Consider the following 19379-nt stretch of genomic DNA (forward strand, 5'->3'; position numbering starts at 1 on the left):
CCCACTCTGCTCTCCTTGAAGAGCCTCCCAAAAGGGAGTCACGCTAGGGACTTGTGACTTATGACATGACCACATCACATGTGTGTGACGTTGTCTGGCAGAGTTGGAGTGATTTGGGGCTGTTCAAGGGAAAAGATGATTATGAGAAGTAGTAATATACAACAGACTTCATGGGATGGTGCCCCCATAGTGGGAGGCCCTCCAGAGATTGTAGTGGGGGCGCCTACTCAGAATGGAAAGGGTGCAAGGGAATTCTTGGGGGTCAGGAGATCCTGGAGGGGGCTCTCATGTCCTGGCAATGTTTTCTCAGTAGCAGAACAGGAGTCTCTGGGTCAGAAGCCTGGGAGGGGCAGCAGTTACAACTGTGTGGTCCATCTCACCAATGATAACATCTGTCAAGTGAGGTTCCTGGAGGATGCGAAGCAACAAGGCCCTAAGTGGCTCAAAGTCTGCTTGTTTAGACTATTTTTAAAATAGCTGGATACATAAACGTATATCCAGCAAGCGTCTGAGCTGACAGGTCTCACCCTGTGAATAAGATGTGAACAACCTAGGGGCCAATACACAGAGTCTATCTTTGGCTTATGTGTAATATAGATTTATACCTTAGACACATGTTTTTCTAGTTGATGAAACCCTAGTCCTTGAAATGCCATAACATGGTGTTTTCCTTATCTGGTCTAGAATAGTTCTCAAAGAGTGATTTACACCTTTGTTATTCTTACCTAGAGAATTACCTGGTATATACTGTCTCTGAGGTAACAGTGTGGCTATGCCACTAGATTGCTTGTGTCTGTTTGGTCCAGTTTCTCTCAGCAGCCTTGTGCCACATGCTGACTGTGTGGCTGGTGGGTGCAGGAGGTCCTGGACGGAGCAGGAGACCAAACACTGTCCCAGCCCTCAGGAGAGGCAAACAGTACTGGAGTACTTGTCTAAGTGGGTATCTGTGATAGTCAGGCGAGGTTTGAAGAAAGACGGAGGGTGCTAGGAGGACACTGCAGGGAGATATGATTGATGTGGGGTGAAGGTTGGCTTCCCGGAGAGTGTGAGTGTGTAGTTAGGGTTGAGGATGTGCCACAGCTATGTGCAGAGAGGAGCAGCTCATCAGGCTTTGGTCCCAGACTTTGGGCCAGAGCTCCCCCATGTACAAGATGAGAGCTGCTCTAGATCTGTGGTCTCCACCTTCCCCTGTTTACCCTGCCCCTTGGGCACGCTGCTCCCTGAGCTCCCTTACATCAGGGAAGGGGGCAGAGTCCTAATCCCCAGGCTGCCCTAGCAGCATACCCACCAGAAACATGGGAGGGCAGCTGGCTGTCGGAGTGCTCCCATTTAAGAAGGGCTGTGTAGATGACCTTCCCTTGAATCTCTCCAGTCATCCCCCTGCCCCACCCTTCCCACAGATGCCATCCTTGGGGACATACTCTACCAGACCGGCTGGTGCTTGAAGCCAGACATACTTTCTCCTGGTCAAGGCTGTCTAGAGACAGAGAGGGTGGCCTTTGGAATGGTGACCTCCTTATTAGAGAGGCAGAGGGACTATTTTGCAGGATCATTTGTAAGCATCATTATGAAGTAGTAAATCCATCAATATTTTAGGAAGGAAGAAAGGAAAAGAGAGGGGAGAGGGCCAGAAGGGCACCATTCTTACACTCAGCTGGCCAAGGAGACCTTACTGTTCCATCTCACGGATGGGGAAACTGAGGTCAGCACATCAGAATGTGGCAGAGCTGGGAGAGCAGGGCAGAGTCCCTGACTCACTGAAGAAGGGCCTTAAAAGAACAGGCCAGGTTGCTCCAGGCCTGAGCCTATCTCCCTCCTCTCTGCACCCCACCCCGCCTTGGCCAGGTTGGCGGACCTCATGGAACAGCATCAGGAGGAGCTGGCCATCATTGAGGCTCTGGATGCAGGTGCTGTCTGCACATTGGCCATGAAGAACCATGTGGGCATGTCCGTCCAGACCTTCTGCTACTTTGCTGGCTGGTGCGACAAGATTCAGGTGAGGCTGAGGTTCCTGCCCACCAAGTGAGTTCACACAGGCAGGCTGGGCCCAGCAGGAAACTCCGAGGGCAGTGCATTGGCCTGCTTGCAGTATAACAAATGACCACAGCTGACTGGCTTAAAAGAACCCTGTTGATCAGCTCCCACTTCTGCAGATGGACTTCAGGCTGGGTTCCATGCCGGGGTTTCCCAAGGACAGCGTCAAGGTGTGTCCAGGCTGGGCTTTGGCTGGAGGCTCTGGGGAGCCCCTGCCTGTGGCCCATTCAGGCGTTGGCGGAGTTCAGCTCCTGCTGATGCAGGACTGAGGCCCAGGTCCTTGCTGACTGCCAGTGGGGCGCCGTCAGCCACTGCAGGCCTTGCTCTGGCCCTTGCCCCAGTCCTCCATCCCCTTGCTGTTTTCAGGCTTGGCATCCGTTTGCCATGAACTGGAGAAAACTTTGCCTTTATGGGGGCTCCTGAGGTGGTGCTCGGGACACCTGCATCATCTCTTCCTAAGGTCAACTGCCATTCTGCATCTTTGCAAAGGAGTAGCTCACCATCTCCCAGATCCCAGGGATCAGAGTGGGACCATGGGACCCATTTTCAGAGATTTGCCCACTACAGGCAGTGATGGGACCCCCACCACCGAGGCATTCATGGGTCTGTGCCATATTTGGGGCTCATGCCTTGCGTCCTCTCCATGGGGTGGAGGGGTGCAGGTGTGATGGAAGGCCCACCTTCTGCTCCTCCTGCTGCTGCATCACTGCTGGCAGGAGCTGCCCCACCCCGGGCCCTCCTGGGCTAGCGCACCCTCCAGAAGCAACTTGGCCTCTCACTCCCCTTTTCTCTGCCCCAATGTCCAAGCCAGAGATCTTAGCTATACCAGGACCAGCTTCCCACCTGAGGACTTTGCCAGGCTCTGTGCAGCAGGCACCTTGTGCCTGTTGGCTGCTCACTCCACCTGTGTCTAGAGTCTCAGATGCCCCTGTCATACATAATCTGGAAAGTTTGGGTCTCTACCTGTCTGGTTCATGGGGGCTTCAGGACACAGACAAAACTCTTGATTTCTGAACTCCAGACACAGTCTGGCTGCCCACTGAGGAAACAGTGGAGCTCCCTCCCAGTGACCACCCCCTCCCCCGCCGCCCACTCCGTGCTTCTTCCAGGGCTCTACCATCCCTATCAACCATGCCAGACCAAATTGCAACCTGACCTTGAGCAGAAAGGAGCCTATTGGGTGAGTCATAGCAGAGGGTGAATTTCTCCACACACTGGGTGCTTTTCATAGGGAATGTTGTGTGGCCACTCATCCCGTTTCTGCATATCTATCCTACGTCTGTTTATTCGACAGTCACTACATACTGGGCAGTTCAGGTGCTGGAGATACAGTGATGACCAGAGCCGATGAGAATGCCTATCCTCAGGGGACTTACATTCTAGCAAATGAAACAGCTTTCATTCCCAAAGTACCTGCTCTGTGCCAGGCACTGTTGTAATGACTTTGTAAGTGTAATTTTACTTAATCCCATCAATAACCCTCCAACAGTCAGGCTTGTAGAGGGTGCACCTGAAAAATTTTATCTGGAAAGATTATAATGATGACTGTGCATCAAAACAAAGAACCAAGGAACAGGAACAACATAATAGAGAAATAGGCAAAGGATAGGAACTGGCACTCCAAGGGAGAAAGTCAAGTGTCCACTGCACACAGAACAGGCTAGGGATGGGGGAATGATTTACACCCAGCAGTGAGGCCCAATAGCCTAGGGAGAGAGAAGTCCCCTCACACTGCTTGGGGACGGTGGAGGGGCTCTACCCTATGAAAGGCAGCTTGCCATTGACTCTTCAGTCCCTAGATGCACCCCCGCCACACGGCATGGCTGTGAGGCTCACTGACAGGTGCACTGGGAGACCAGCCAGAGAGCTCTCCCAGCAGTTCTGCTGGGGCCGCTACAGCAGAACCCGACACAGCCCCCACTGAGCTCTGCTGCGTCCTTACCGGGCATGGTGTGCCGCTCTGCGAAGGTGTGGGGCAGAGCTAGGGGGACCCCAAGGAGCAAGCCTGAGAGAAACTTGTGTGAGGAAAGCACACCGAGGAATGTCCTCTAAAATCATCTAAGATGGGTGAGAGCCCCAGTGTGGTCAGCACCTAGCCAGCCTTCCCACATGCTCTGTGCCACCAACAGTGTGGGGAAACCATGACCCACCAGCAGGGACCTCACATCCCCATGGATGGTGGTCAGAGCCACTTGGCTTCCTGGGGTATTTCAGAAGGAGAAGGGTTTCAAATGTCTCTTGGATCAACAGAAATGAGCACAGATGGACATACCAGGTCCTGAAGGACAAGCCTGCTGGTGAGGGAGGCTCCTGTCAGGAGAGTGGGCTGTGGACACAGTAAACCCCCTCCTGTAGCCCACAGAGAGGGGCAAGGCTGGGGGGAGACGGCACAGACTCCAGGGCAGGGGGCCCACCTGGCCTTTCCCCCAGAGGACACAAGACGGAGGGAGTACTCCAGGACAGCCCCCCACAACAAAGAACTCCCCAGCCAAGATGTCAGAGTGTGGAGCGAGAGTCCTGCAGAGCCGGAGTGCTTGGAGCCCCTTCCTCTGGCGCAGGCTATGGCAGGGGCCCAGGGCCCGGGTGAACACTGGCGCCAGGCACATGAGTCTGTGAGGTCACTGATCTTCCAGGTGCCTCTCAGGCTGTCCGTCCTGTCAGACTGAGGAAGACGCTGATGGTGAGCCTCCCAGAGAGATGGGGGAGCAGGAGGTTTTCCCTATATCGGCAGGTGTATGAGTCTGCTAGGGCCATCGTAACAAAGTACCCAAACCAGGAGGCTCAAAGAGCAAGCATTTACTGTCTCGGCGTTCTGGGGCTGGAAGCTCTAGATACAGGTGTCAGAAGGTTGGTTTCTTCTGAGGGTGTGAGGATCTGCTCCAGCCCTCTCCCCTAGCTTCTGGGCTTTATCAGCAATCTTAGGTGTCTCTCTATCTTTGCCCTCATGCTCACATAGTGTTCTCCTGCAAGTCTCTCTTTACATGACCTTGTTTTTATAAAGGCATCAGTCATTTTGGGTTAGGCACCCCCCCATTTGAGTAAGACCTCATCTTAACTAATTATATCTGGAACAACCCTAATTCCTGGAGTTAGGATTTCAACACGTAAATTTTGGGGAGTACCGATCAGCCACGACAGTGGGACTTCCCTCGTGTCTTTTTTTCTTCGGAGCCTTCACAACCCTGATGACCTCACCCCCTTCCCTGGGAACACTCACTGTGCTTCCTCCACTGTCTCATGCTGCTGGGTGTACTGGGGGTGGGAGTGATTCTCCCAAACCCTCAGTGCACCCATTGCTCCCAAGAAAAGTGCTGTCGGTCCTGCCCTTAGCATTCGTCCACACTCTTCCCCTCGCCTGGGCTTAGCTAAGATGTCATCTTTTTGGGAAACGTTCTGATGGTGATGATGATCATGAATATGATGACGAAGAAAACAAGTCATGTAGCCTGTGCGGAGCTCTTGTGTGGACGGGCTCAGTAATTGTCTGACACTGATGAAGATAGAGCTCCGCATCTTACAGGAGTTAGGGGAAGGCAGGGCCACATGCTTGCTAGGACCACACGTGTCATCATTACGCCCCCCAGGACTGTGGGGCCTCCCCTTGGTGGAGACACTGCTTGTACTGATGGCACCATCTCTTAATGCACAGCAGGCAAGTCTTATCAGGACTCCCAGGCTGACTGCTTCCGTCTCTCCAGGGGACTCACCCTGGCTTCAAGCCTAGGAAGACCCTCACCCGCTTCCTCCTGGCCCACCATGTGATCCGACCCCTCTCCCATACCCTCTCAGACTGCCTGTGTGATCCTTCGCCTTCTCCCAGGCCCTGCTTGCCATCCCCTTCCCCATTGCCTGGTGTCACACCCTACTCAGCTGTTCCCTAGGCAGGTCTCACAGCTCCCATCAGAAACTTCCCTGCCATCATGCCCTGCTGGGAAGAGGGGCTACTGCCAGATTGAACATACTGCCCCATCAGGGACTGGAAAGCCAGGCACGAGCTATCTCTCAGGGGACCTTTCGCTCCATATCAGGAAGCCTGGAGTGGAGTGGAGTGTTGTGGAGTGGAGTGAGCAGGGCAGAGCTGAGTGGGTGTCGGCTTGAGAGAGAGGACACCACTGGCAGGTGCACTCTGGCCCCCTGGCTGTGTGGAGAGACAGAGTCCCTCTTCTTTTGTATGGCAGGGTCTGTGGCATCATCATCCCCTGGAACTACCCCTGATGCTGCTCTCCTGGAAGACGGCTGCCTGCCTGGCCCCGGAAACACAGTGGTGATTGAGCCTGGTCAGGTGGGTGTGGGCATGTTCTGGGCAGGGCCTGTGGGCCGTAGAGGGTATTGGTAAGCACCCTATAAAGGAGACAAGTGCCCACCAGGGACTGGTTTCTCCTCAAGGAAGGAGGGGTACTGCTGATGAGGGCTGGCCTTCTGTGGGCCCCATTCACAGTCAGAGGCAGCAGGGACCAGTGGGGCTGTAGGCAGGGTCTGTTCTTTCAATGGTAGGATGACCGAGTCAGGTTAGCCAACCCTGAACCTATAGCTGCTTGGTGAGCAGTCAGGGATTTCTCCACAGGTGCCAGCACTCTGGGTTTGGGGCAGCAGAAACCGTGTTTGGAAACCCTTGTCCAGGCCTCATGCTCTGAGACTGGAGCCCAGCCCCTCATAGAGAAGCTATAGAGGTAGGACCTTGGGGTCATTCAGACAGTCTGGAAGGGCCTGAGCAGGGTCCTCCTGGGAGGAGGACACCCCCTGAATGAGCCTCAGCTGCACTGGCAGCCCCTCCCCTGCCTGCCCCCAGTGGTGTTAGGAACTGAAGGCGAGATGCTCCATCACAGGGCACTGGACAGTGTGCCCCGGAGGTCTCTTGCTCCCCTGGCTGCTTTGGAGCAATTTGGTTCCCAAAGTCTTATAATTTAAAAACCAACAATAACAACAGTTGAGATTTACAGTATTCACACTGAGTCAGGAACTCCTGAAGCTAAAAATGTGCATGTGTTTGCCTACTGAGCATCACAGCAACCCTCTGAGTTCACCCAGGAAACCACCTGACACTTGACCCGGATTTTACCCCACTGCCTAGCATAGCCCCAGAATCTAGATCAAGCTCTTTGAGATTTTCTATTGTGCTACGCAACTATTTTTAAAAGTGCAGTCTTGATTTTCTGGATTGTGACCTAATAAACCATGCTGACAGATTTTGTTCTCAAATAGCACAGGAAAGTAATTTTTTTCATATAATGACATCTTTTATTTATTTTTGGTGACATTTTATGTTTTGATGGTTATGAAAGCAAGTAATCACAATAGAATATACAGAAAATTATACAATAAAGGTCACTTTTAAAAAATGTTTTATTTATTTACTTGACAGGGACACAGTAAGAGAGGGAACACAAGCAGGGGAAGTGGGAGAGGGAGAAGCAGGCTCCCCACTGTCCGTTTTAATGCTTCCATTCAGAAGCAGCCCCGATTAGCATCTTGATGTATATCCTTAAACTTTCACTGCTTGTGTTCACTCCTTTGGGCATTTATGTTAATTTCTCATTTGCTTCTTTAAACAGAAATGAGAAACATTTTCATAATGATTAAGAATTGCTTAATTGGGAATCTCTTTCTCTGTGAAATTATGTAAAGGATTGTCTATTTCCATATCTTCTGTACTGGGAGAATGGTTCAAGGGCCCACTGTGTATAATATCCAAATACCATTGTATTAGGATGTTTGATCAAATTCAAAACTATAAAGAAATAATAATAAAGTGACGACTTGTCTGGGGTCCCTCCAGCTCCAGGCCACGGGAGCAGTGACCAGAGGCACCAGGCGAGCTCCGAGCTGTTCTGTTGTAAACCAGTTAACTTCTGCAACTCCTTTCCCCAAAACATGCCATTTCTCTCTGCCTTCTGCTGGTTCAGACTCTTGTCTGAATACAGGGATCCAAACCACAGATGGCAGGCAGCAGCAAGTGGGAGACTCTCGGGCAAGGAGTGGACCACAGGGAGGGGGGTGGAGACAGTCTGCACTGGGAGTCAGGGCCTTAGTCCTGCCTCTGGTACTGACATGTGTGATGATCGTGGGCAAATCCTCTAGGGCCGTCAATTTCTTTCTTTCTTTCTTTCTTTTTTGATTTAAAGTCAATTAGACAACATATTTTTAGTTTTTGATGTAGTGTTCAGTGATTCATTTCTCGCATATAAAACCCAATATTCATCACGATACATGCCCTCCTTAATGCTCATCACCCAGTTATCCCATCTTCCCACCCCCTCCCTTCCAGCAGCCCTCAGTTTGTTTCCAGAGTCAAGAGTTCTCATGGTTTGTCTCCCTCTGATTTCTTCCCATTCAGCTTTCCATCCTTTCTCCTATGATCCTCTGTGCTATTTCTTATGTTCTGCATATGAGTGAAAGCATGTGATAATTGTCTTTCTCTGCTTGACTTACTTCACTTGGCGTTACACCCTCCTGTTCCATCCCTGTTGATGTAAATGGTAGGTATTCCTCCTTTCTGATGGCCGTGCCATATCCCATAGTAGATATGAACAAGATTTTCTCTATCCATTCATCTGTAGGAGGGCATCTCAGCTCTTTCCAGTTTGGCTTTTGTGGACATATGGCCCTTCTTTTCACTACATCTGTATCTTTGGTGTAGATACCCAGTAGTGCAATTCCTGGGTCATAGGCTAGCTCTATTTTTAACTTCTTGAGGAACATCCATACTGTTTTCCAGAGTGGTTGCACCAGCTTGCATTCCCACCAACAGTGTAACAGGGTTCCCCTTTCTCTGCATCCTCGCCAACACCTGTCCTTTCCTGGCTTGCTCATTTTAGCCATTCTGACTGGTGTGAGGTGGTATTTCACTGTGGTTTTGTTTTGTATTTCCCTGATGGTGAGTGATGTGGAGCATTTTGTCATGTGTCTTTTGGGCCTTTGATTTCTCATCTGCAAAAACAGAAGGTTGTACTTCCTGGTGAACATCCTAGAGATGCTTTGTGAGTCTGGTGTTGGACTGAACGTGAAATGATTCAGCACGAAAGGGCATTGAGAAGCACAGACGGCTCCGCAAGGGAGTGAAGCTCTTTCAGTCGTTTGTTTATTCATTCATTTACTCTTGGTGCTGTGTGTGGTTGGTTGGCCCCCATCTCTGCTCCTGTTCCTTGGGTTTCTTTCAGAGCACTTGTCATAGGTCATAATTACATTTTCATTTTTAGGATTTGCTGCCATAGTAGAAGACTCTAAGTGTGTCTCTTTCAGCTAACAGATGCACCATGACACTTAGACCGTGAGTCTGGCAAATATTAGCCACTCAGTACTAATTTGAGGAGTAAAAGAAGAAGTGCTTTCCCCTCCTCTGAAGATTGCAGCAGTGAGTCAGCCAGCCTCCATCTCGAGGCAGTGCACTCCAGGATGGGAGAGTCGATGTGTGTGCATTTCATGTTGCCACCCGGCAAGTGTGGGCTTGCCTTCAGGGGGGTTCAGAAAAAGAGCTTGGGAATCCTGGGCAAGAAGATATCAGGCTCTGTCCAGGAAACTGGGACGGCCTCAAAGACGAGGAGGCACTTCAGCTGGCCCCGAGGTTTGGCAGGAGTTCAGTCTGAGCAGTGTGGAACCTCAGAAAGAGTAGTGTGAACATAGGCACGGCCCACGTGAGGGTCCACGGGAAGTTCCTTCTAGGCCATGCGATGTATGACTATGTTCTAGAAAGAGACAGGCTTCAAATGGATGCTCCCCACCCCAGATTGCGAAGGACCTTAAATGTGTGGCCGCAAAATCTCAACTTTCTCAGGTAATGAGCTGACAGCTCTTGAGGATATTTGGGCAAGCGGGTGACTTGGAGATGTGATGTCAAATGTGAATGTGAAGAACATGTATTACTTCTGGTGGACAGATGGGTGAGGGGCTAGTAAGGGCCCTGCTGAAGGTGGTATCCATGAGCTGGAGAGGAGGGGACAGGCATGGCAGAAACATGGGGATGAGCAGGTTGGGTGTGGTGTTGAGGTGGGTGGGGGATGGGTGATAGGAAAGGGTTTTGGTTTTCTGGCAGAACCATTCACTGAGGCAGGAGGCTTGGGAGAGGGGTTGGAAGGAATGATCATGGAGGACTAACTGAGTTACATGGGAGTTACACGGAACCTGAGAACTCAGGGGAAGCTTGGTAATTATTAGTTTATCTGAGATGGGGAAAATAAAGAGTGGGGACACGGCTCCCTAGATGTCCCTGTTACCTACTACCATGCCGCACACCACACCCAAATTTAGTGGCTTGTTTCAAGCCAGTCATTCAGTTAGATCATCAATCTGCAGTTTGGGTAGGGCTTTGTGAGAATGGATGTCTGCTCTGTTGCTGTGTCTGCTGTGGTGGCTTGCTAACCACAGGCTAGCTCACTACATGACTTGACAGTTGCTGCTGGCTGTCCCTGGAATTGCAGCAGGGACACCCTTAGGGGGCCTCTCCATGTGACCACTTGGGCTCCTCACAGTGTGGTGTATGGGTTTCAAGCATGAGCATTTTGGGAAATGGGAAGCAGAGACTCAGTCTCTCATGAACCAGACTGGCTTGGTGTCTCTTCACAAATCAAAGGGAGGAATGCCCAAGATGGTTAGAGCTCATTATCACTGGCTCCAAGGAAAGGCTTAAAAATACCCGTTGAATGAATGAGTAAATGAATTGTGTGAGGACAGATGCAGAGAGAGGAATATCTGAGGCTCGAGGGAAACAGTTGTTGGAGGATGTTAGCTGGAGTTGGTGACGAGGTGGATGGGCTTGAGGAAGTCATTAGGATCTAGATTAGTGAGGAGCATGAACTGCAGGCTACTGGGATGGGATCTGAGTGTGGGATAGACTCTCCAACACAGGGGAAACAGCTACCTTGCCCAAGAGGAACAGGAGCAGAAGTTGAGGCCCAGATCAAGGGCCTGGTCCAGGTGAAATCCTCTTGTGTCAGTAGGTGAGTGTGCTTCTGACCTTGGGCTTCTTTTGACTGTGGCCATGGCCTTTGTTCCAGCCAACCCTCAGGCCTGCCATTCCGTCCCTGGCATGTGGGGAGTACACAGGGCACCCCCAACAATAGGATCATTGGCAGTCTGAGTTGATGTTCCAGCCAATTCTCTGGGTTGGGGCAGTTAGCAGGCAGGGTTGGTCTAACCTTTGTAGTGGATGACAGTCCCTTTGGAAGCCTGTTTATCAGCCTGCTGGGCCCTTAAGAGAGAACAGGACTGTGTTTTCTCTGTGAACACAGCTTCTTCATAAGCCCATGAGCCTTTGGACTCCGAAGTGAAGGTGATCATAAGACATGGCTTCTTTCTTGGGTACCTGCAGCCCTCTTGACCTTGAGGAATGAACTCCTCAGGGACCTGTGGGGCCTGTTATACTGAGATTTCTCCAGGCCCTTCTCTGCCAAGAGTAGAAGCAGCCTGGAGAGTCGAGGCAGCCTGGGGTGCCTGTGCAGAGGTTGGCATTTGCGGGAGGCCCTCGGGGGAGCACACACTCTAGCACTCGCTTCTCCTGGTCTGTTTATGCCCTGGGATTGGCTCAGGTAATGCTGTATGAATTGCTGAGGCTTTGCTTTGTCTGCCTAAACATTTTTATAGAGTTAGTCTGTGATTTTAGACAATATACGTAAGTGAAGAAGAGAGAGTGCCCATAATCTCTGTCAACATTTTGGTGTGTATCTGTCTAGCACGTATGGAATCATACTATATGATGTAATTTTTAGTGTGTGAAATTAAGTTTACATTTAGTTTGGCAGCCTGTGGGGACATCCCAGCTAGTGTGGGTCTTTCTCAGTTCGACCCAGCATCTCCTTCCTGACGGCTGTCTCCCAGTCTCAGGATGAGGCTCGTGATGCCTCCTAGCTGGCCTCCACGTGCATGGCTCAGCAGACGGCACACTCAACCCTTATGGATCCGGGACAGGCCATTGTGTACTGGCCAGTACCATTAGAAAGCATTCACTTGGGGGGCTTGCAACGTGTATACCCATCTCTCCCACCTCAGAGCTTCAGCTGCTGCAGTAGTGTCTCATGCCTTCCCTAAGACCCTTCTGGGGTTACTGCGGAGAAAGACTCTGCCCTGGGTCTCTCCTTTTTGACCTTCCATGACTTCTCACAGAGCATGGGTTTCAGCCCTCCACCACATGGCATGTCCCTTAGTGCCGCAGGCTGGGAGAATATCCATCAATGGGTTGGGGGGTATCTTGGAAGAGTCCAGAAGATTCAGTGGCATGTGGGGGGAAGACAGGCTTGGGATTGTGCCTGACCATCAGTAGTGGTGGTGCAGAAGGGCAGTCCAGGAGGAGGTCTGGCCAGAGGGCAGAACATCTTTCTGGACCTCTGTGCTGAGATAACATCTGTAAGGCTAGCAGGAAGAAAAAGGGGTGTCTTGGGAAGCAGGCCCAGAGCATACAGGGGGAAGGCTGTCTGCAAATCCAGGCCTTGAGCCATCCAGCTTTAGAAGACCCAGCAGCTGGGAAAACAGGAAAGATCCCCAGAAGACACACCTCAGTCCTTCTCCCCACTTTGCAAACATGCAGTGCCTCCCGTGTAGAGTGAAGTTCAAGGGCACTCAGGTTTGTGTGGGTCCTGTGTGTGCACCAGCACCTCCCTGCTCATGGCCACTCAGTGGTTCAGGAGACAGCTTTGCCAGCACTGTTTCACAGGGTAGTCCTGCAACACAGGAGAGTGACCTGGCTCCAGCTGTTCCCAGGCTGCTGCATGTTAGGGCCTCAGGGCTTATGAGCCTGCAGCAAGGATGACCACCTGCAGGTATGCCTTGCCGATGTCCCTGGCACAGTGGGCTGGCCCCAGGGGCACTGGCCAGGTGCTGGCTTTGTCTCATCTAGATTTGGGGCCAGGGGTCTGTGTTCTCTGTTTATGGGGTCTGGGTTTAGTCTGTCATTGGGTCCAGGGTTTGGCGCCCAGTAAGTGGCCAGAGTATCAGTTCTTTCTTTTTTCTTTTTTTGAAGAATTATCTTTTGTTACACAAGAAAGGAAAATATAAATTTTTCTCTTTTTTACAAAATAAATATCGCAGTTGAGGTAAGCCTTCAATCTCAGCTTATTTGTGGAGGAAGCCTCTATTATCAGGTCATGTGTGTCCTTCAGAGTTTTGGGGGTGTACCCAGGGGCATTGGCAGTGTTTTTTTTTTTTAATTTTTAAATTTTTAAATAAACATATAATGTATTATTAGCCCCAGGGGTACAGGTCCGTGAATCGCCAGGTTTACACACTTCACAGCACTCACCATAGCACATACCTTCCCCAATGTCCATAATCCCACCACCCTCTCCCGACCTTCCTCCCCCCAGCCCCCTGCAGTTGGTTTTGTGAGATTAAGAGTCTCTTATGGTTTGTCTCCCTCCCGATCCCATCTTGTTTCATTTATTCTTTTCCTATCCCTCAACCCTCCATGTTGCATCTCCACTTCCTCATGTCAGGGAGATCATATGATAGTTGTCTTTCGCAGATGGACTTATTTTGCTAAGCATGATACCCTCTAGTTCCATCCACGTCATCGCGAATGGCAAGATTTCATTTCTTTTGATGGCTGCAATATATATATATATATATATATATATATATATATATCTCACATCTTCTTTATCCATTCATCTGTTGATGGACATCTAGATTCTTTCCATAATTTGGCTATTGTGAATATTGCTGCTATAAATATTTAGGTGCATGTGCCCCTTCAGATCATTACGTTTGTATCTTTAGGGTAAATACCCAGCAGTGCAATTGCTGGGTCATAGGGTAGCTCTATTTTCAACTTTTTGAGGAACCTCCATGCTGTTTTCCAGAGTGGTTGCATCAGCTTGGATTCCCACCAGCAGTGTAGGAGGGTTCCCCTTTCTCTGCATCCTCGCCAGCATTTGTTGTTTCCTGACTTGTTAATTTTAGCCATTCTGACTGGTTTGAGGTGGTATCTCATTGTGGTTTTGATTTGTATTTCCCTGATGCTGAGTGATGTGGAGCATTTTTTCATGTGTCTGTTGGCCATCTGGATGTCTTCTTTGCAGAAATGTCTGGTCATGTCCTCTGCCCATTTCTTGATTGGATTATTTGTTCTTTGAGTGTTGAGTTTGCTAAGTTCTTTATAGATTTTGGACACTAGTCCTTTATCTGATATGTCGTTTGCAAATATCTTCTCCCATTCTGTCAGTTGTCTTTTGGTTTTGTTAACTGTTTCCTTTGCTGTGCAAAAGCTTTTGATCTTGATGAAATCCCAATAGTTCTTTTTTGCCTTTGCTTCCCTTGCCTTTGGCGATGTTCCTAGGAAGATGTTGCTGTGGCTGAGGTTGAAGAGGTTGCTGCCTGTGTTCTCCTCAAGGATTTTTTGGATTCCTTTCTCATATTGAGGTCCTTCATTCATTTTGAGTCTATTTTCATGTGTGGTATAAGGAAATGGCCCAATTTCATTTTTCTGCATGTGGCTGTCCAATTTTCCCAACACCATTTGTTGAAGAAGCTGTCTTATTTCCTTTGGACATTCTTTCCTGCTTTGAATGACAGCGGTTTTAATTGTTAGAGTGTATTTGGTCTTTCTGCACTGAATCGTACATAAATCAGACAGGAAGTAGCCATACACAGAGTAGGTTAGATGAATTCATTCATTCATCTGGTTCCTCATTTATTCACTCCACATATTTTATTGAATTCTTTTAAAAAATATTTTATTTTTTCAGTGCTCCAAGATTCATTGTTTATGCACCACACCCAGTGCTCCATGCAATACGTGCCCCCCATAATACCAACCACCAGGCTCACCTATCCCCACACTCCTCCTCTCTGAAAGCCTCAGTTTGTTTCTGAGAGTCTGGTTTACCCTAATTCACTTTTCCTTTCTTTCTCCTAATGTCCTTCATGTTGTTCCTTATGCTCCACAAGTAAGTGAAACCATATGATAACCGACTTTCCCTGCTTGAGTTATTTCATTTAGCATAATCCCCTCCAGTCCCATTCATGTTGATGCAAAGTTGGATATTCATCCTTTCTGATGGAGGCATAGTATTCCATTTTGTATATGGACCATATCTTCTTTATCCATTTGTCTGTTGAAGGGCAACTTGGCTCTTTCCACGGTGTGGCAATTGTGGCCTATCCTGCTATGAACACTGGGGTACAGATGGCCCTTCTTTTCACTACATCTATATCTTTGGGGTGAACACTCAGTAGTGTAATTACAAAACAGAGATCAATGAGTTAGAAACTAGAGATACAATAGAACACATTAACGAAACCAGAAGCTGGGACTTTGAAAGAATTAATAATGATAAGCCATTGGCCAAACTAATCCAAAAGAAAAGAGAGAGGACCCAAATTAATAAAATTATGAATGAAAGAGGAGATATCATGACTAACACCAAGGAAATAGAAAAGATCACCAGAAATCATTATCAACAGTTACATGCCAATAAGTTAAGCAACTTGGCAGAAATGGATACATTCCTGGAAACCTATAAACTTGCAAGACTGAAACAGAGAAATTGACAGCCTGCGTGGACCAATATCTAGTAACGAGATTGAAGCAGTGATCAAAAGCCTCCCAAAAAACGAGAGCCCAGGACCCAACGTATTCCCAGGGGAATTCTACCAAACATTCTAAGAAGAAATAATACCTATTTTCCTGAAGCTGTTTCAAAAAAATAGAAACAAAAGGAAAACTTCCAGACACTTTCTAGTAAGCCAGCATTACCCTGATGCCTAAACCAGACAAAGACCCCATCAAAAAGGAGATTTTCAGACCAATATCCCTGATGAGTATGGATGCCAAGATCCTCAACAAGATCTTAGCTAATAGGATCCAACAGTTCATTAAGAAGATTATCCACCATGACCAGGTGGGGTTTATTTTGTTGAATTCTGTACCAGCTACTCTTGGGCCCTGGAGGTGCAGTGGTGAGCAGAAACAGGCCTATCCTTGCCTTCCTGGTGTCTGTAGCCTAGCAGATGAGGCAGGCACTCGTCCTATCCTCCCACAAACAAGTGTCCAGGAGCGGAGGCAGTGAACAGACATTTGCCTATGAAGAAAGAGGGAACAACTCATTCTTCCTATAGGGATCATAGAATCTGTAGTTATCAGGACAGCTGGAGTTGGACCTTAAAGGATACTCTAACAGCTTCTAGGATGACGTGAGAGACAGCAGTCATTCCAAGCAAAGGGATAAATGTGTGCAGAGATACAGTTGAGTGGGCATTTGCAAGGAGTGAGGAGTGGCACACGGCCATGGTCAGGGTGCTGGAGAGACAGTGAGGGGACTGGTTTGCTCTGCTCAAGTTGTATGCTGAGTACAGAGGAGTTGTCTGGGTGTTGGTGAGCCTTCTGTGGCAGGATATGCTGAGAGAAGGGGTTTATTTTTATGCTTGAGTCGGCAGATACTCGGATATGAGTCGAAAAGAAAGTGCTTGGGAATGGGCAAGCCTGCTGGGAGGTGGGAGGAGACTTGGGGTAGAGGATGCCAGCCTCAGGGGAGACCAGAGCCCAGGGAGGAGGGCCTTGCCAGGAACTGGATGGCAGACTGACCTCTCTGGATGGGATGTTGTGCACTGAAAGGACAGTTGCACAGGGGACTGGGGCTGGATGCTTCCAGAAGTCCGAGAGCTGCAGGAGGCTGCCGACAGACTATGGGAGCACCTCCTTGCCTGGGGACACAGTCTTCTTCTGAACTTTCAGGGGAGGGTGGACACCTCACTCCGTCAGAGCTGGGAATGGATTCTGAATGCCCCAGCTTTGCAGGAGAAAGAGAGCCATCAGCCATGGGTGCTCTTTGTCCATCTGAGCACCTGAAGAAGGCCTGACCCCTTTCACTTCAGGTCCTATAAGATGGTCTGTTGGGCTGCTTTGGATGACTCTTCTGGGCCCCTAGTAAGTGGATTCATACATCTTCAGTCTTAGGGAACAGGAACCAGACCCCTGGCCTCCTGTCTCCTAGCTGAATTCTAAAACTAAGAGGAGCCTTTAATGTGGGGATCACAGATATCTCTAGGGGCCAGAGAATTAAATTATGTCAGTGGTACCAGTGAGGTATTGAAAATTGGTGGAGGGGGCACAGGCAATCTAACTGTGAATGAATAGATAGGAATCATTTTGACTTCACAAATAAGATTTTTCCCTTCCAGTTTTTTTTAAAGGTATGTGCCCCTTTCATTCTTTTTAAATTTTATCTTATTTTTGAAGATTTTATTTATTTATTCAAGGTAGAGCGAGAGCGAGTGAGAAAGAAGAGGGAGAGGGTTAGCACAGGTGGGGAGGGACAAAGGGAGAAGCAGGCTCCCTGCTTCTTGATGTGGCACTTGATCCCAGGACCCCAGAATCATGACGTGAGCCAAAGGCAGATGCTTAACCAACCAACGACCCAGGGATTCTTTTTTTTTTTTTTTTAATTTTTTTATACTTGATAGGACCTGGATAGAGACATATTCTGTCTGTTTTGACAAATCCAGAGCCCATATGTGATGCTCTGGGGCCTTGGTGTCTCAGGGTCACCTGAGAATCACTGTCCCCAATAGAGCAAGGCCACTTCTCGGTCCCAGCTGGTCTCGCCAGCTCTCCCATTCATGAGAAATCTCCTAGCTCTGAAATTGGTGACTTGTTCCCTTTGCTAGAAACACATGGGCCACACTAAACACAGTGTGTTTGCAGGCTGGACCCAGCCAGTCAGCCTTGGACCTCAGCTTGGTCCCCAGTTTTCCCAGCTGCTGAAGGCCAGAGAAAGAAGGGTACTATCCTGAGGCCACAAGTGCTGTTCACTGAATAGTACTGAGAAATTTTCATGGCTTCCTTATTCTGCATTTAATTTAAAGCCATGTAAGAAACTACTTAGTCTTATTCATGAAAAATAACTTGCCACAACTTTGTTGGAGAAAATTTGAAGATGTGCCAATATGTGTACTTGGATTGATCTCCACTCTTTCCCCACCAGCACTGGCTCATGTTTATGGAGGTTAAAGATCTATTGACGTTGGTGCTACCCCTGGTGGGCCTGAAGGGGAACCTGGGAATGGCGCTGGCATCACGACTCTCCACAGCTATAAGTCAATAACTGAGCGTCTGGGCCACCTGCCTCGGCAGGGATGGATCCATGGGCACCTCCCAGGCTCCCCTCATAGCTTGTTAGCCGGTGGGTTGGTCTCTGGAGAAATGAGTGTCGTGAGGTTCTGTTCCATCACGATGCTCCACCTGGTCACTCCTCCCAGTCTGCCAAACTCTTTTTCCACGGTGCAGCTGGACTGCTGGCAAGGGCCAGGTCCAACCCCATGTACCCTTGGTTTCTGCTCTAGCCCTGGTGTCAGGTGCTGCTCTGGGTCCCCAAGCCAAGCTCCACACATTCACGTTGAAGCTGTAATGAGCAGTACAGGCTGGCTGGAGGGTTTGGGAGAGGAGAGAGAGGGTTTCAATAGACACGACACCCACCTCTGTTGGAGGGTTTTGTTCTCTAGAATGTCTCCTTGAATGTTCTATCAGCAGAGGGCTCTACTCAGGGCTCTGTGGCTCACACGGTCCTCACCTTGTTGCTTGTCCCAGCCCTCCTGGCTATCCTGGGAACTGACATTCTCCTTCTGTTACGCAGACTGGTCTCTCCCCTCCTGTGACCAGCATGTGAACCCGGCCTGTGGCAAGAGGAGGTGTGGTATGGCCAAGAGACTGAAAGAGGAGCAGTGTAGCTGGAGTAGGGCAGGCGAGGGGAGGGGGTGCCGGGAGAGAGGGTGAAGGGCGGTCAGCCCGACAGTGACCCCTCAAGAGCCACAACCTAATCAGTTGGGCCTGTGCATGGTTCCTTATGTGGACAGGGTCTTTGCAGGTGTGATTCTGTGAGGGACCTGGGAGATGATCCTGGATTATCTGGGTGGGTCTCAGTGTCAGCACGAGGGACAGGGAAGTTTCAGAAGAAAAGGCCAGGTGAGAGAAGCCAAGGCAGAGAAGATGCTCTGCTATGGGATTGGAAGATGGAGGAAGAGCCAGGAAATGTGGCTCCACCTGCTGGAGAAGGTGAAGGAACACATTCTTCCCTAGAGCTTCCAGAGGCACTCTGAGTTTTGCCCCAGAAGACTCATTTCAGACTCAGCCTCCAGAACAGTAGGAGAATGTATTTCTGTTGTTTTAAGCCAGAAAATTTGTGATACTTTGTTACTGCAGTCATAGGGAATCAACAGGTAAGGCTGGATCACTTACAGACCCATAAGGACATTAAAATGTTTTAAGCAGCAGATAACATGATACAGACATGCACACGTATGATGTCATTGGTCAGTGGTCCTTGCAAGGTGGTTCTTGCCGCCTCTGCTGTGGTGGCATTTCACGTGTTAGCATTTTTATTTCATAGTGTTTAACTACATATTAAACATTCTCTGCAACGATA

At 49.3% G+C, this 19379-nt stretch overlaps 1 protein-coding gene across 7 annotated transcripts in view; it reads left to right on the forward strand.

Annotated features, from left to right (window-relative positions):
* The window catches only part of LOC101672736 (cytosolic 10-formyltetrahydrofolate dehydrogenase-like), a 95790-nt gene that overhangs the window by 11994 nt on the left and 64417 nt on the right, over positions 1-19379 (forward strand). For 5 of the 7 annotated variants that reach the window (XR_001180685.2, XM_045089180.1, XM_045089178.1 and 2 more), the window contains 2 exons: positions 1846-1996; positions 6213-6316. Coding sequence is in view for 6 of the 7 variants with exons in the window: in XM_045089180.1 (XP_044945115.1) it covers positions 1846-1996; positions 6213-6302 (241 nt within the window). In the remaining variant the exon portion in view is untranslated. Of the gene's footprint in view, positions 1-1845; positions 1997-6212; positions 6317-7810; positions 8306-19379 lie in introns of those variants that run through there. The other 2 variants (XM_045089179.1, XM_045089177.1) reach the window with 2 other exon arrangements.

This window comes from Mustela putorius, unplaced genomic scaffold, assembly GCF_011764305.1.
Source record: "Mustela putorius furo isolate JIRA1106 unplaced genomic scaffold, ASM1176430v1.1 tig00003834_pilon_pilon_pilon, whole genome shotgun sequence".
In the NCBI taxonomy this organism is placed as follows: domain Eukaryota; kingdom Metazoa; phylum Chordata; class Mammalia; order Carnivora; family Mustelidae; genus Mustela; species Mustela putorius.